At 38.3% G+C, this 17,696-nt stretch overlaps 1 protein-coding gene across 1 annotated transcript in view; it reads left to right on the forward strand.

Moving 5' to 3' along the window:
* The window catches only part of OTOG (otogelin), a 142,223-nt gene that overhangs the window by 80,693 nt on the left and 43,834 nt on the right, over nt 1-17,696 (forward strand). Inside the window, exons 30-34 of the mRNA XM_024210431.1 lie at nt 11,632-11,749; nt 12,385-12,464; nt 13,034-13,195; nt 13,271-14,505; nt 14,548-17,040. Coding sequence (XP_024066199.1) covers nt 11,632-11,749; nt 12,385-12,464; nt 13,034-13,195; nt 13,271-14,505; nt 14,548-17,040 — 4,088 coding nt within the window. The remainder of the gene's footprint in view (nt 1-11,631; nt 11,750-12,384; nt 12,465-13,033; nt 13,196-13,270; nt 14,506-14,547; nt 17,041-17,696) is intronic.

The following is a 17,696-nucleotide window of genomic DNA, read 5'->3' on the forward strand; positions in this document are numbered from 1 at the left end:
GCTGGCACATGATGGCATATATAACATTGGTGGATGTGCAGGTGAATGAGCCGGTGATGTTGTAGCTGATCTGGTTAGGTCCTGTGATAGTGTTGCTGGTGTAGATATGTGGGCAGAGTTGGCATCGAGGTTTGTTGCATGGGTTGGTTCCTGAGTTAGAGTTGTTATGGTGCGGTGTGTGGTTGCTGGTGAGAATATGCTTAAGGTTGGCGGGTTGTCTGTGGGCGAGGACTGGCCTGCCTCCCAAGGTCTGTGAAAGTGAGGGATCATTGTCCAGGATGGGTTGTAGATCACTGATGATGCGTTGGAGAGGTTTAAAGATAGAGGAGGAACTTTGTCACAGTGTTTAACTGTCTAATACCTCTGTGAGGAAAGCAGTAATATCTTCGTTTTACTGATGAGGGAACTGAGGCACGGAGAATTTAAGTGACTTGTCTAAACTCACAAGGAAATTCCAGAATAGAATTCAGAAGAGCTGAGTGCTGTACTTTTGCCGAGTGCACAAGACTTCACTTTGATAACAATTTGTTATTTTTGCAAATAATAATTTTGAATAATTACTCAGACATATGCATGGAATGTAGTCAATGAGAGTTGTGTGTATTTCTGTTTGAGACAAGAATTGGATCTTTCTTAGTTAATTTTAATGATTGTATCTTATACACCAAGAAAGGATGTTACAAAACTAAAAATTAAATTGATTTTTAAGATATAAAATTACTTTTTTTGATAAAAGCATCTTTTATGTTTTATCAAAATGTACATACAGTCTATCAGTTTTCATTTCATTTATCTTTGTTTCCCTCTGAGACACAAGATGGGTGAAGTATTATCTTTTATTGGGCCAACTTCTGTTGGTGAAAGAGGCAAGCTTTCGTGCTTACACAGAGCTCTTCTTCAGGTCTGGGAAACATACTCAGTGTCACACAACAATGGAAGATATCCCTCTGTATAGAGCATACTCTTAAATGTCCTTTTTTAGTGATAATGAGGTACTCTTGAGTTTACACTGAGCTCTTCTGTTTTGTTTAAGTCCAAGTGATCATTATTCTGGGCCTGATGCTGAAGAACTACTGTGTACCTGCAAATCCCAAGTCAGTCAATGAGAACTGCAGGTTCTCAGCATCTGTCAGCATCAAGCTGTCTTCACAGTGGCATCAGAACCTTCTGCTATTTATATCACAAATGGGCATTTGACATCCTGTATTTGTATGAATAAGCAAGAAGAGATTAATCGGTTGTGATAGCAACAGTATATGCCTCAAAAATCACATCACCAGCTGTGAGGTAGCTAAGGCAATTATACCTGAGAGCTAGATAACTATGTTTTGGTTTTGATTATATTTTGATCGGGGAAGCAGTTCATTCTGCCAGTATTATTTGCCTACATGCTTCAGTGCAGGAGTTTAAAGTACATGAGCAGAGGTTGTTGGTGCTTGCATGTGAGTGGGTAGATAGAGTTTCATGCTCCTTAGCATGTATCTGAGGAGCTAGCCAATCTAAGTGGTGGAGCAGTGTTGATCTGCTGTTATAAATTGATAGTCATGACTAGCACTGCCTGGATTCTGAGAAGAAAATGAAAACCAACAGTAGCAAAATGTATCCTTGCACAGTGGAAAATCTAAAGCAAAAGAAATAAGGAAAGAGTTTGAAAACCTGAAAACAAAGTGAAGGCATTATCTACACATGTGAAAATAGGGGCAGGAATGTGAATCAGTGAGTCCTAGACTAATGGAAAAATAATTATCATTATAACAATTCGGCATGTGCCTCCTGTGAGGTTTTCTGGCTGCTTTCCCACTACCTCCATTCTTCCTCCAATCTTCCTGCTTGCCTGTTCAGTTCTTTCAGATGCTGCCTGATCCTCAGTACCCTTTCCTATGTACTTTTGCCCTTTGTGGGCTTTTTGGATTTGGATTTTGCTTAGGCCAAGCCAGTGTTTAGCAAAACAAGGAAATGCTGTAGTTTCATGTGAGTGCATTTGCATCAGATATGGGCTCCCCTGTAAAGCGAGACTGTGCGTTAGATGCATATTTATAAAGTCACACAGTGTAGTCAATTGCTGACCAATTCTGACTATATTTTACCTTCTTATGTGTGCAACAGAAAAATTGTAATAGAAGCAGACCAAGAGAGCAGGCATATAACTGGTGTATGGATTGCAGTAGGCAAGCTTGAGGCAAGCTGATCCTTCCATGTATTGAGCACCCTCAACTCCCACTGCAGCACTTAAGTCCTAGAGCTCAGCTTACTTTTGTATCTGTGATTTATGTAAATAAATTTGGTCATGAAATTGCACATTGAGATCCAAGTTTGGTCTGACTTTCAATCAGTCCTGTGTGCTGCCTCCCCTCCCTAATTATTTCAATGCCCCCTATGAGGTAGATAAATTAATATTATTATCCCTGTTTCAAATGGGAAATAGAGGCCCAGAGACTAGGGTCAAATTTTGAAGAGAGGACACATATTTTGAGTGTTTCAGTTTTTGGGTGCCCAGTACTGAACACCTAGGGCCTGATTTTAAGAAGTACTGAGCATCCCAAATTCTGGTTGAAGCCAATGAGAATGTTGGTTCAACAGCACCTCTGAACATCAGTCTCTACTTGACTTAAGCTGGATACTCAAAATTAGTGAACACGAAAAAATGTGGGTCTAAATGACAAGAGAATATCAGATGAATCAGTGATAGGATTAGGTCTCAGGAGAACTGGGATCTCAGTGTCATTATTTATTCTCTAGGTCAGAATATCAAAAAATAGTAGGATACTTATCAAAGAATTAATTTCAAAAGTCAGGAAGAAGGGAATTAATATGTTAAAACCTAGGGCCTCGTGTATAGAGAACACAGTATTTCTCCAATATCCAAACAGCTGTGACAGAGGTAAATATGGTGTTTGATAAAATATATATAAATACTGCAAAGTATATGCCCTGATTCACATTAGAAATTTCTGTACTAACACATTCATCAGCTGTGACTGACATACTAAGGTGCTCAGCTCTTCCTCAGGTTGTAGAAACATGGGTTTGGTTGGCATGTAAACTGGAATGATTGTCATCCAGAGAATAACTCCTTATTCTGTTAAGGATATCTCATTTCACTGGATAGAAAGCAAATTATGATAGACTTCATCAGAAGGTATGTGGTTTCCTTCAAATGCCATGACAAATCATTGATAGAGAAACGTATAAAAACTCTGATGTAAAAAGCTTAACTCATTGTCAGTAAACTGAACATCACTACTTTGTTGTGAGTGAACTGCAGTATCACCCAAAATACAATAAACGGCTAGATGTTAGAGGAAGACTGTAAGCACTGTAAACATGGGAAGCATGACATGGAAATTGCTGATTAGTGTCATATGGCAACATAAAGTGCTGGTACTGTGACACAGATGAAATCCACAGTATCAGAGGCACATATAAAGAAGTTACATTTTCTATTATGGGGGAACAGTAGCTATAGTGACAATAAAAGTCTAAGTCCACTGTGGAATTTAATTTCTATAATTGATATAGGAGAGTGAGAAAAGTATCTTTACCAGGCTGCAGAAATGGGTGTATAAGTGACTTTATTGATTTTTTTTTCCTGGTGTTCCTTAATCCTTATCAATATTACTGTTCATAAACTGTATAGAGCAGTGGCAAAGTGAAGAGAGGCATAGTGGTCTAGTGAAGAGGGCACTGGATTAGGAGTCAGGAGACCTGAATTCTGCTCTGTGATCTCAGGCAAGTCACTTTATCTCTCTGTGCCTCTGTTTCCCCTCCCAAGTTTGGTCTATTTAGACTGGAAACTCTTTGGGGCAGGGACTGTCTTTTACTGTGTTTGTATGGTGCCTGTCATAATGGATCCCTAATCTGATTTGGGGCCTCTAGACACTCCAAATAATAATAATAATAAACAAACGTAGAAATTTAATTGGTCCTATGTGACTTACAACTGAGACACACTTAACACAGTTCCATGCTGGCTTAAGCACACCATGAATTACTGCTGTGGTAACATACAGGGTGTGGATATAGTAGGTGGGCTCATTGTCCGTGTGCTTTAGTCTTATGAGGTGCTGCTGAGCACTCATAGAATGCACTGATCTCCTGTTGCAGTCAGTGGTAACTGAAGGTGCTCTGTGCTGACTCCACCAGTTGCTTAAGTCTGCTCTAGGTTCTGGCCATCAGTTTGTAGACACAGGAGTAAGATAGTGCCTAAATGTCAAAAACTGTATAATGCAATGCAGTGATCAAAAACCCAGAGAAAATGAGCATGATGTGCCTGGCAAGAAAACATGTAGCATCTCAAGTTGCAACATTAGCTGCTCAGGGATAAAACCTGATAGAGAATTTATTGCAACTCATTTGGAAATGGTGCTAATTAGGGCTGTCAAGCGATTTAAAAAATTAATCACAATTAATTGCACTGCTAAACAATAATAGAATACCATTTATATAAATATTTTGGATGTTTTCCACATTTTAAAATATATTGATTTCAATTACAATACAGAATACAAAGTGTACAGTGCTCACTTCATATTTATTTTTATTATAAATATTTGCACTGTAAAAATGAAAAAATAGTATTTTTCAATTCAATTAATACAAGTACTGAGGTGCAATCTCTTTATCATGAAAGTTGGACTTACAAATGTAGAGTTATGTACAAAAAATAACTGCATTCAAAAATATAACAATGTAAAACTTTAGAGCCTACAAGTCCACTCAGGCCTACTTCTTGTTCAGCCAATTGCTCAGACAAAAAGTTTGTTTACATTTGCAGGAGATAATGCTGCCCGCTTCTTGTTTACAATGTCACCTGAAAGTGAGAACAGGCATTCGCATGGCACTGTTCTAGCCGGCGTTGTAAGATATTTGTGCCAGATGTGCTAAAGATTCATATGTCCCTTCATGCTTCAACCACCATTCCAGAGGATATGTGTCCATGCTGATGATGGGTTCTTTTTGATTAAAAATCCAAAGCAATGCAGACCGACGCATGTTCATTTTCATCATCTGAGTCAGATGTCACCAGCAGAAGGTTGATTTTCTTTTTTGGTGGTTCAGGTTCTGTAGTTTCCGCATTGCAGTGTTGCGCTTTTAAGACTTCTGAAAGCATGCTTCACACCTCGTCCTTCTCAGATTTTGGAAGGCACTTCAAATTCTTCAATCTTGGGTCGAGTGCTGTAGCTATCTTTAGAAATATCACATTGGTACCTTCTTTGCGTTTTGTCAAATCTGCAGTGAAAGTGTTCTTAAAATGAACAACATGTGCTGGGTCATCATCCGAGACTGCTATAATATGAAATATATGTCAGAATGCGGGTAAAACACAGAGGAGGAGACATACAGTTCTTCCCCAAGGAGTTCAGTCACAAATGTAATTAATGCATTATTTTTTTAATGAGCGTCATCAGCATGGAAGCATGTCTTCTGGAATGGTGGCAAAACCATGAAGGGGCATACGAATGTTTAGCATATCTGGCAAGTAAATTCCTTGCAATGCAAGCTACAAAAGTGCCATGCGAATGTCTGTTCTTACTTTCAGGGGTCATTGTAAATAAGAAGCGGGCAGCATTATCTCCCATAAATGTAAACAAACTTGTTTGTCTTAGCGATTGGCTGAATGAGAAGTAGGACTGAGTGGACTTGCAGGCTCTAAAGTTTTATATGGTTTTGTTTTTGAGTGAAGTAATGTAAAAAAAAAAAAAATCTACCTTTGTAAGTTGCGCTTTCATGATAAAGAGATTGAAATACAGTACTTGTCTGAGGTGAATTGAAAAATACTATTTCTTTTATCATTTTTACAGTGCAAATATTTGTAATAAAAATAATCATATAAAGTGAGTACTGTACACTTTGTATTCTGTGATTTAATTGAAATAATTATATTTCAAAATATAAAACCATCCAAAATATTTAATAAATTTCAATTGGTATTCTATTGTTTAACAGTGTGATTAAAACTGTGATTAATCATAATTAATTTTTTAAATTGTGATTAATTTTTTTGAGTTAATCGCATGAGTTAACTGTGATTAATTGACAGCCCTAGTGCTAATGAATCTTAAGGCACAAGGGCTCCCAAAATATGATTTGTAGCTTATGACACAAATTGGCTGCAGCAATGTTATATTTAGAAGTCATTTGATCTGGATATGCAGGTTAATGCCCTAGACAGGTAGGAGTCACATCTGACGATATTACAATGAATAAGGGAAGTGGTGAATTCACACCACCCCAGCTGGAGCCCAGGAAGGCTAGAGCCTCAAGGAGTCCTAATCCTTCTCTGAGCTTCACGGTGTGCAGGGGACAAGGGATGCACAGGCTTCACCATCCATTAGGATGATGTACCCTGCTTTTCCCTGGTGTGACTGGCCCATTATATGGATTGTGTTATAGGTGGGAAAAGACTTGTCCCCTATTAATGTGTGCACAGGACTGCAGTTATGACTGGCCTTTGTCTGGTGTGCACAATAAAGGGGGAAGGCTCACATATTACACTGTTAGGACCCAGTACAAGTATGTAGATAGATACATGCTTCTCCTCAACACTTCTGCACAAGTGCTATTCACAATCTGTCCCTAACTGTGACTCGGGCAAACTGCATTGAAAAATTATGGGAAAATACACACAGATATTTTGGCACATAATCTCCTTCGGTACTCTACTCTCATACAGCTTTTTGGGTTAATCTAGTTTTCTCCCAAGGGATAACTATAATATTGCTTTCTGATCACTGGAAGGTATATCCTTCTTCTAATCCATCCCTCTGGAGGCATTTTAGTAGCTGACATGAGTGATTAGGTGCATTCCTTTTGTAATTTACACACTTACAAAAATCCAGCTTCACTCAGATTAACATTCTCATTTGTCTGAAATTCCCTGACTGTAATGGAAGATCTCCAGTGGCCACACAATTTTTCTTTGCTAATTGTTTACTCAGCAACATTCATAACTTCACCCACTACCTACCCATGTTTTCTGAGAAATGGAGAACAGAAGTCATAGACATGCACCCCTGTATTACTAGACGCTGTCTGAAAATGTCGTGCATATGAGGCACTTGGCACATGCCCTCAAGTACTCAATTCTCCAGATTTTACACATAGAGAAAGCATGCAACTTAAAGCTCCTAGGGAGAAAAGCATGTGTGTTACCATTCCCCCGACTTGTCTCTTTAGTGTTATAAGGTGTTCTTGTGAGTGATTTGAGAATAAAGTACTGCAAAATGTGGGTAAATAAATGCACATAGTCATCTAGAGCAGGGGTTCCCAACCTTTTTCTTTCTGAGCCTCCCCCAACATGCTATAAAAACTCCATGGCCCACTTGTGCCACAACAACTGTGTTTCTGCATATAAAAGCCAAGGACAGTGTTAGGGGACAGCAAGCAGGGCAATTGCCCGGGGCCCCATGTCACAGGGGCCCAGTGAAGCTAAGTTGCTCAGGCTTCAGCTTCAGCCCCAGGTGGCAGGCCTCGGGGCCTCGGGTTTCAGCCCCATGCAGTGGGGCTTTGGCTTTCTGCCCTGGGCCCCAGCAAGTCTAATGCTGGCCCTGCTTGGCGGACCCCCAGGGAACTACTAATCTAGAGTATCTAATCATTTCGGAAAAGCTCCAATGTCTGTCCCATTCTGGAATTATAAAGTGCAGAAACACAGGAAAAATAAATATTTATTCTGGGAAATAGGAAATAAGAGAATATTTAAGGTATTTTCTCCAGTTATGGTTACTGTTTTAATAGAATATTTCAAGCACACACTGTGTCTGTCTACTTTGCTCATGAACATCTTAAAACAGGAAATAACATCTTTTTTTTTGGTTGAGTTGCTTAGTATGTTGATATGTTTTTTGCTGAGATTGGTGGGATATAATTCAGGGCTTTCTATTATGAAAACATCCTGGGAATTCAGTCAGGATGTGTTTTTTTTTTTTTTATGTGAGCATGTCTGGATTATATATAGGCTTGGAAGAATTAGATTTTTATTGGTAAATGTCAGTAAATATGGATTTCACTGTACACACAAACCAATGAGAAAATATTTCCATTGATGATAATTGAAATTAACACATAGGCAAAGTAAGAAAAATGCTGCTTGAGAACTTATAAGGATATTTACTTTGTATATTTTGACATGTTGATATTGACAATTTGTGTTTTAATGGTTATAAAGCTTTAACTGTTTGGATCTCAACATCTGCTGTCATTAAATAATTATTGTCTGACACACACCCCTTCCATAATTTCCTGCAACTGTGAACATTTAAATACATAAACATTTAAAAATATTGCTTACAATACATCTATATTATCTGTCAAAATTATAAAATAATAAAAATTGAATTCTGCCAAGCCTAGTTATATAGCAATCACGGTTATGAACCTGGGGCATTGGGTTTACTACACAGCTATGAAACCCATACATTACTTGGTTAGAAATATATGCTTTCTAAAGAACTCTGGTTGATTTTTTAGAAGTGTTGAATGCTTGCAACTCTGTTTGAAGTTACTGGGATATGTAGGTGCTCATCAGACCCAATCTGTTTGGTTTTTATCTAATTTTGAATGTAGAACATATAACTCTTGTGCTTGGATGAAAGAAGGTTACAGTGGCCCAGGTCTTGTATAAAGAATCACACTGGCAGATTATGGAGTTCACATGGAGCCTCTTTGCAGGATTAGGACTATCTATTGTATTGTACGCATTCTAACAATGGAAATGTAAGCCTATTAATAGTAAAGACAGAGATGGTGAAAAATTCAAATATCAATTATTTTGATTCTTCCCTCTTCTCGTTTACTTTACTTGGCGGGAAATGGATTGAAGGGCATATTATTCCAAGTGTATGACAGTTCCAATAAAGCAAGAAATAAAACTTCAGAGATCTTCTATATATGCACAAATAATCCTCTATGATCTCCTCAGATTATCCATATCTGTTGTGTCTCTATGCCATGTATCCTTCCACCTCATGGTTCCTGCCTGCATATCAACTCTGTTACACAGAATATAAAAACCTACGCATTTAGTGAAAATTGTATGTAAAGTATTCCCTCCTCCCATCGCTATCAGATTTAAGCAACTGCAGAGTCTCCCACTGGAACAGGATACACATGCTTAATAATTTATAGCAAATGTAATTTAGTAAATTCACTTGCTACTACAATAAAACCAGTGTTTCTCATAGAAATAATAATTCAGGGATATTATACAGACTGGCATTGTTAGAGGATAACACTAGATGGCAACAGGTACACTCTTTTAATATAGAAAATGGGGAAGTTATTAAAACTTGATTTACACATTCTCTTCTGCTCTATGAGAATTATTATTTTTATCAAGCAAGAGGGGACTTGTATTACTAGTAATAGTATAACAACTACCCATAAGTTCAGATGTACCTAGGCTGAAGAGGGAAAACATTTCTGACGTCTTTTGGAAAAGAGTCACGTCTCTAAACAAATGTAAAATAGCAGTGAATTAAAGAGCCTGATACTTCACTCCTCACTGAAGCTAAGATCAGTGGGAGCTTTTTCAGGACAGAAGTGTTGAATATCACCCTAAAAATATAATCATGGTAGCAAAACATATTTTCAAGTAATAAACACTGCTCCCCAATCTCTAACACAAATGTTCTGTGTGGTGCAGCTGCTCTGCATCAGGTTGCCTAGGTGGCATAATCTGGCCTGGTATCCACTTTAAGGGCTGGTCTACACTGGGGTGGTGAAGCGATCTAAGATACGCAACTTCAGCTACGTGAATAGCGTAGCTGAAGTCGAAGTATCTTAGATCGATTTACCTTGGGTCCTCATGGCGTGGTATCGACGGCTGCGGCTCCCCCGTTGACTCCACTACCACCGCTCGCTCCGGTGGAGTTCCGGAGTCGACAGGGAGCGCGTTTGGGGATCGATATATCGCGTCTTAATGAGACGCGATATATCGATCCCCGATAAATCGATCGCTACCCGCCGGTACGGCAGGTAGTCTGGACGTACCCTAACTTGCTAAGGAAAGCTCATATAATGCACTCTTTCCTTGCTCTCACTGCCAGTGCGACAAGAGAAAAGGGGCTTGGGCTAGGACACCAGAATGATATGCTGACCCCTGGATACATTTTTGGTTCCCTATAGTTGTTGAAGTCTAGCAGAACTTTGAGGAGCCCTGAGGCTCATCTAACATGGCACAGGGGGACTTGCGTGCAAACAGATAGCGCAGGATCAGGCTAGCGCAAAGGAGACCTTTAAGCAGTGCTAAGTTTGTAATGAAAGAGATGCTGGGGCTCAGCCCTGGCAAGCCCTGGCACAAATTAAGCACTGGCCTTCAATTATCCTTGTGTGCATGTGTGCACACACACACAGCTGATGTGAGGTTGCTGGTTTATACTCCCCCTGAGATGTAGGTCACTTTTTATTTGTTTTCTTCTTAACACTTCTTCTATGAAATTGCATCATTATTTAATAAATCTGTGAAGACACTACTTATTAATGAAAATTTCCCAATTTTCTTCTCTGGCCCAGGCACAAGAATTTCACACTTTCCCTAACTGCTTTTGCTATTTGTATTTAAATTTTGTGATTTTAATACCTTTTAATAAACACTATTCCACAAAGATGTTACTAAGGCGATGCAGGTGATTTTTAAATTCACCATAGTATCGATTTCATTTAACAGGACACCCTTTTTTAAAGTGACGTGTGAACTATGATTGTAGTTTTCCAAGTCTTGGAGTGGTGCTTGGTCATGATAAATAGGAGAAATCTATACTACACTCCTGCATATAGCTCAGTTGCTTCTGACATTAAGGGGCACATATAATTTGAGTCTGAAAACTATTCTCTGATTCAGTTATGGTCCTCTTTTAAAATGTTGGCCTTTTACTGTTTCTGAAAAGATCAACCATTAAGAATGTATTTTTTAAATGTAATGATTTCTGATTATTTGCTTGTTTGAAATGGTGTTTCATTTTTCCTCTAAAGTAAAAGCTGTTGCACTGTACAAACCTTCTGGAAAGTCTCCTTGTGTTGCCTAATTTTGCACACCAAATAAACCACTCTTGCTGATGCAACCTCTTTTAAAAATATCATTAAAGTAGCACATTAAATAAAGTAGCATGTTCTTCTAAGTCTTTCATAGTAATGATCCTACTGAATCAACATTACTCACATTGGTTTCATGTTGTTTCCCCACTGAAAATTCACAACAGTTCAGCCAGAGTTATCAGAAAAGTTATATAGTTTATTCTTTTATGAAGATTGTTTTAAAATATTGCTGAATTGTCTATTATTTCTTGCTGCAATGTCAGTCTTCAAATTGTTTTAGTATGCACTAGAAAATAGATATGTCACCTAGAATACAATGTCACATTTTCTACTGCATAGTGTAAAATAGTTTGCATATGCATTACTCTGCATGTGTAATATACAGTGGATACACTTAATGTTCATTCTAGTTTCAGAGATAGTAAAAATTTCAAAGATATCCCCCATTTTAAATACAGTCAATAGAAATAGTAATATTTCTAAAACCAAAATGAACCTTTTAAGTGTGCTCACTATAGAGTGTGTACGTGTGTGTGTATTATATATATGCATATTGGTATGTATATATGTCTCTGTATAATAAATCATGTATTCTTCCAGATGCCAAATTTAAGTTTCCAGCCCATTCTACATGTGAGTGGCGTTATGATGCCTGTACAAGCCCTTGTTTCAAAACATGCAGAGACCCTTTGGGACAAAACTGTCAGGATGTACCAAAGTAAGTATCAGCATTTTTCTAGAATAAAAGTATATAATTCTAGTAATATTTATATAGCATGATAAGTACATACGGCACTGGATATAGTTCAGTGCCATGGCACCATATTCATTAATCAAAATTCAGTGAAGGAGGAAGTGGTGGAATTGTAGCCATTGTGGTAGCTACATTAAAGTGATGCCCTTGAATGGCAGTAATTTTTCAAGATAGTGGGTATCCTAAATTAAGAGTATCATTGAAAAGATGTGGTAGTCAGCTAATGTCAAATAGTTCTGGCCCTGCTCCTCTCACGATGGCATTGCAGCAACCACATCTGTCCCTAACAAAACTACTGAACAAAATTTTATTCCAGAGGGCAATGGCTCTCTGGCATTTCTAAATGAAAGTCTTTATTATTGGAAGCTGACATTCATTCCAAAGATAGTTACATAGTTCACATGTTAGCTCAGATCTGGAGGAATGGAAACATGGTCAGCTGCATCTTGAAGAAATGTCCTGAGCTGATGAGAACCAGAAAGGTCCATTATCAGGGTCCTGTGCCTTAAATTATTTAGAAATGTAGAATGCTTTCTTAAAATTAAATACTTTGTCTATAACCGACTGCTTGAATAGTTAATGTTGTGTTTCTCTTTTAGAGTGGAAGGATGTGTCCCCATGTGTCCTCTCCATATGGTGTTGGATGAAGTCACTCAAAGATGCGTGTATTTTGAAGATTGTATGTTCAAAAATTTTCACTTTATTATGTTTAATTTGATATTTAACTTATGATATTACTAGATACCTAAAGTAGTATAGCCAGAATTTTCAAACATGGGTGTCCAAAGTTAGACATCTAAGTCCATATTTAGGGACCCACATAAATGGCCTGATTTTTCAGAGATTTTGAGCCCTGGCAATATATCAGTGACAATTAGGCCTCTTACTTAAGTGACCCAATGCAGTTTTTACATATCTAACTTTAGATGCCCAAGTTCATAAATTTTGAGTTATCATTTAACGTGCTTTTCAGTTAAAACAAATTTCTTTTTCCTAAAATATAAGACAAATTATAAAGAAAATTAAGAGGTTCCTTTTCCATAAAAGTTTCAGTAACATTAAATATATAGACAATGCCTTCCCTAACATCTTTTTTTTTAGAAGCTCTAAAAATATTAAAAACCTGAAGAAAGGGAAAAAAAATAAGATAGGACTAGATGACTTCATATGGATCCCTTCCACCTCTAATAGCTTAATGATTCTAGTATAATGATTCACAAACGAACATCTATTTTTGTCTGGTTTTAGGCACTGAGCCTTCAGTTGATGTTCGACCTTCACCATCCACTATGAGAACACCAACTCTTTCACATGTAACTTCCAGTTCTTTCAATGTCTCGGTTGCAGCAGTTCTGAGTAAAGTAGTAACTTCATCCCCTATACCTGAAACAAAAGACACAAAAACAACACGTGCATTAAAGTGGCAATTCAGTGCAACCATAGAAAAAACTAAATTTTCAACTGTTCTTATTCCAAATACAACAGTTTTAACCACAACTATATCACCAAATGTTTCGGCGTATTCAACTGGAGCTACATCATCTGGCAAAAGCACCATTGCAATGTCTGAATCACCAAAATCTAATATAAGTTTCCCTTCAGTACTTGATGTTTTTCCATCGACAACTCCTGCCACTACAGAAATCTCTACAGGTATACAAGCAACGAGTAGTACCACTCCTAAGGTTTTGAGTGCTACAGAGCCTGAGACTGTAACTACAACACATGCAATGACTAAAATCACTGAAACAGAAGGCAAACCAACTTCTTCTTTTATTTTAACTGGGACATCGTCAATAATAAGAGTAACAGAATCACCAGTCACAACTACTGCAATATCGGAAACATCAGAAATAGGCACTAGGATACGTCCCACAGTGGAAACAAAACTAAAACCAGAAAAAACTATAGCCCCTTACTTTGTATCAGCCACAGAACAAACAACTACATATTTCACCAAATACACTATGTCACCATCTTTGGAAACCTCTTCTTATGCACCAACAGCAAATCAAACAAGAACTTCAGAAGGAACAAAACCAAGTACTGAACAAACTTCTTCCACAATAGCTAATGTCACTGAAACTTCATTTTCTCCTCTGATTACTACATTATTTACACTGAAGCCACCAATGACTTCAGAAACAACAAAAGGAACAGTTGCTTTAACCAAAGAAGAAATAAAGACCACATTTTCCCCACTATCTACACACCCTGTTCCATTATTACATGTAACACTGTCAGTTACTGAAACTCCTACATATATGGTTCAAAACTTGACAGGTAGTGCAGGGGTATTCCTTGCCACAACTCATGGTACAAAGACAGCAACTCTGCAAACTAAAGAGATGTCGCCCTTGTTGTCGTCATCATCATCCTCAGGAATAACTGGCTTCCTATTTACAACTGGTGAAAAAGAAATAATACAAGCAAAGACAAGTGTGGAGCAGCCATCAAGTTCATATTTTTCTCCATATTCACTGTATTCTAGTTCAGCTACAACTGCAAAACCCAGCACTCTTCCTACAAAAAGGCCTTCACTGTCCGATATAAGTGCTGCTTCTCCAGCTTTAGCAGAATCAAAAGAAACTTTTCAAACAGCATCAACTACTGAATATCCACCATTCATAGTTCTAAATATGACAGAAACCCTGACTACTTTATACACTAAATATCCTGTTTCATCTCATACTGCCAGAGCTATTCCTTTGTCCACAAAAGTAACATCTAAAATAACAGGCCCCTATGAATTATCAGCAAAGCCAACTACATTCTCACAAAGAACATCTACTGAATACAAATCACCTCTATTTCTTAATACAACAAAGATGAGCATTGAACCCTACACTATTAGAATGACATCAGCAACAAAAACATCTGCTTTAGCAAAAGAAATCATGGATTTGGTCCCTACAATTCCATTGGTAACTAAACAATTGGAAACAATGCAAACAACATTCATCACTGAATCTCCATATACTCTTAGTGAGACTGAAACAACAAGGATCATTGTCCGTCCTGATGAAGCACAAACAGAAAAAATTACTAGGGTACATACCAGAAAGCCAACTACATTTGCTTCATCACCAGCAAGCTCCCTACCACCTTTCACTACTCTGCTTCCACTATCCACATTTAGAAAAGAGATATCAACGACAGCCACTAGTTCTATGCGCACATCATCTGAAGCTACTGTTACAATGACCATTACTTTATACCCAAGAACATCAGTAGTAAAATCTACTTTTTCAACAGAAGGAAAGACTCCCCATTTGACTGCCTCAACCATATCCACTATAGAAGAGCAACCAAGTTCATTAACATCACCATCACCTGCGGAACTGCCAGCAAAAGTCACTTTGAATATTACTGATGCCACATTATCCCCATACTCTGAATTCAGCAGCAGACTAATAACTAGTAAAAAAGTGACAGCAGTCAAAGAAAGGTCAACTTTGCGCACTTCTGTTACATCTCCATTAACAAAGTCACCTCACATATTCCCTACCGCTCAGTATCTGGCAGAGACATCGGTTTCCCTATACACTTTAACACAAAAAATACCTAAGGAACCAGCCACTACAAAGCACCCAGTACAGACTGAAACAGTTTCCACAGTCTCAAAGCCTACAGTTAAAACCGTCACAGAAACAGTAAAACAAACAGCATCTACAACTCAAATATCATTAATCAAAGATTACTCCTCCTTTGCTACAACTTCCTCTGTTCAAACTTCATCAGCAGCGATGGTTTCTCCACAGATCAGAGAGGAGTCTGCTATACCACGTTTCACTACCAAATTGACAATAGAACATGTTCCTTCAACTCCCAAACCTTATTTGGAAAGCAAAAAAAGTACCACAATTTACCAGCCTCCAACAGAAATATTGACCACCGCTATTCATCCAGAAGCTCTCTTTAGTACAACAGAATCTATAGGAGAATTCACCACCTTGCACCCATTCCTAACTACCTCCCGACCTGCAGTGGCTATTTCAACGTTATCTCCTACCTCAGTAGTTCCAGCTAAAGTTCTTTTGACTACTGAAAAAGAGTCATCCTTAACTGATACTGTCTTACAGACTTACATACAGGGAACTGCCTCAGCTTTGCAGACAAAACTTCCAACTTCAACCAGAAAAAAAATGGATTTGACTGTCAGCACAAGACCCCTCTCTTTTTCATCAAAAGTAATTACAACTTCATCACCATTAGCTACAATGAAAAAAGAATTTCCATCATTTCCTACCCAAAAGTCAGATTCCAGTTTCGAATCCACAAAGCAGACAGCAGTTACTGAACCAATAGTTTCTAGTCAGACACCTACAGTCTCTATAGCCATATTTCCTTTATCGAAGTTAACATCTCCATCACTTATTCTATCAGAAACTCCCATCACAACGGAGGAGGAGTCATTAGCAGGTGCCCTTTTAACACCAGTGATCTCAGCAGCATCCACATCAATGGGCAAAAGTGCTACAGAGAAGACTGTGGTGTTGTCTAAGCAAGTGCCACTTTCAACTACTTCCTACGGTTCCACATTCCAAGCAGGAACAGTGTTACCAGCTACCACACGTTCTTCGACTACAGCCACTGTTTTAGCACCTTCATCAGGAAGTAGTGTAACAGCGCAAAACATCACTACAGCATCAGCTACTTCAGGGACAACAGCAGCAATAAGAGAAGCCCTCACCACCTCATTGTTTTCAGGGAAACCCATATATTTTTCTGTTGCTTCAGAAACAGAAAAAGCCATCACCTCTGAAACAGCAGAGCCTGCAGGGCCAGTACCGGTTACAAAACCACAGTCTCTTCATACGCCAGGCGTCACAGATTTGATCACCCCCACGTTAAAAACAACACAGACATTTCATTCTCCATATTTCACAAATATAACTGCTGTGCCTCCTAAACTAGGTGTATCAGTTTTGTCCACCATATATTCATCCTCTGAGCAAAAAACTGCCTCTTCTAGTGCCGCATCATCAGGCACCACTAGTCAAACTCCAAAACTTGGAACACTGTCTGTAACTGAGGTCCACACACCCTCAAAGAGTTCGTTGTTAATGATGCCAACCCACTCAAATGCTACAATGGCTGCATCAGTTCCTTCATTTGCCTATTTATCTACCAAACCACTTTATGAGTCTGCTACAGAGTATTCTGGTGGACTAACAACAGCTGAAGCTATCTCAGGAGTCACAGCATCAGTTTTCATGCCAGCTAGAGAAACAGCAACGCTCCAAACTTGTGTAGTGAGTAACGTTGTTCATGGTCATCTCTCTGCCATTCTGTAAATAGACAGGAATGTAGATTTATGTATGGATAAGTTCCCTTACCACTAGTGCTGAAATAATTATTTATGTGCCATATGTTTTGTATTCAATATTAAAAATATCTATCAAACTATGGGGCCAGATACCTATCTCAATTACATGTGGGTAAATCTGGATGAACTCCATTGCAATTAGTGGATTTCATAATTACTGCAATGTAATGCTGCTTTGGACCTCAGTTTCCAAAAGGGGTGATTTTTCATGGAATACCGTTGGCACCATGTGCCATTTCATGTTCCTCAGTAGAAGGGATCTTTTGAACCACAATCTACCACTTTTCTGGCAGATTGTTTCCTGTAATGACTATTCCTTAAACTTACTCAGCCATCTTCGCCATCTCTATGATCCTTGCATACTTCTCTTCTGTATTTCTGCCCGATGTATTGTCTAAAATTAATAATATTGTTCTGGAATTTAGAACAGAACCATGGTTTTGCACCATTTTCACAAATTGTCTAATTTTCAGTGGTGTTGAGCACCTACAGCTTCCATTGCCTTCACTGGGGTTTGAGAGTGTTCAGTGTCTCTGAAAATCAGGCCTACTTGTCTTTTCAGTAAGAATTCTGCAATGTTGT

Source organism: Terrapene carolina, unplaced genomic scaffold (assembly GCF_002925995.2).
Source record: "Terrapene carolina triunguis isolate 2854851 unplaced genomic scaffold, T_m_triunguis-2.0 Scaffold715, whole genome shotgun sequence".
Classification (NCBI taxonomy): Eukaryota; Metazoa; Chordata; order Testudines; family Emydidae; genus Terrapene; species Terrapene triunguis.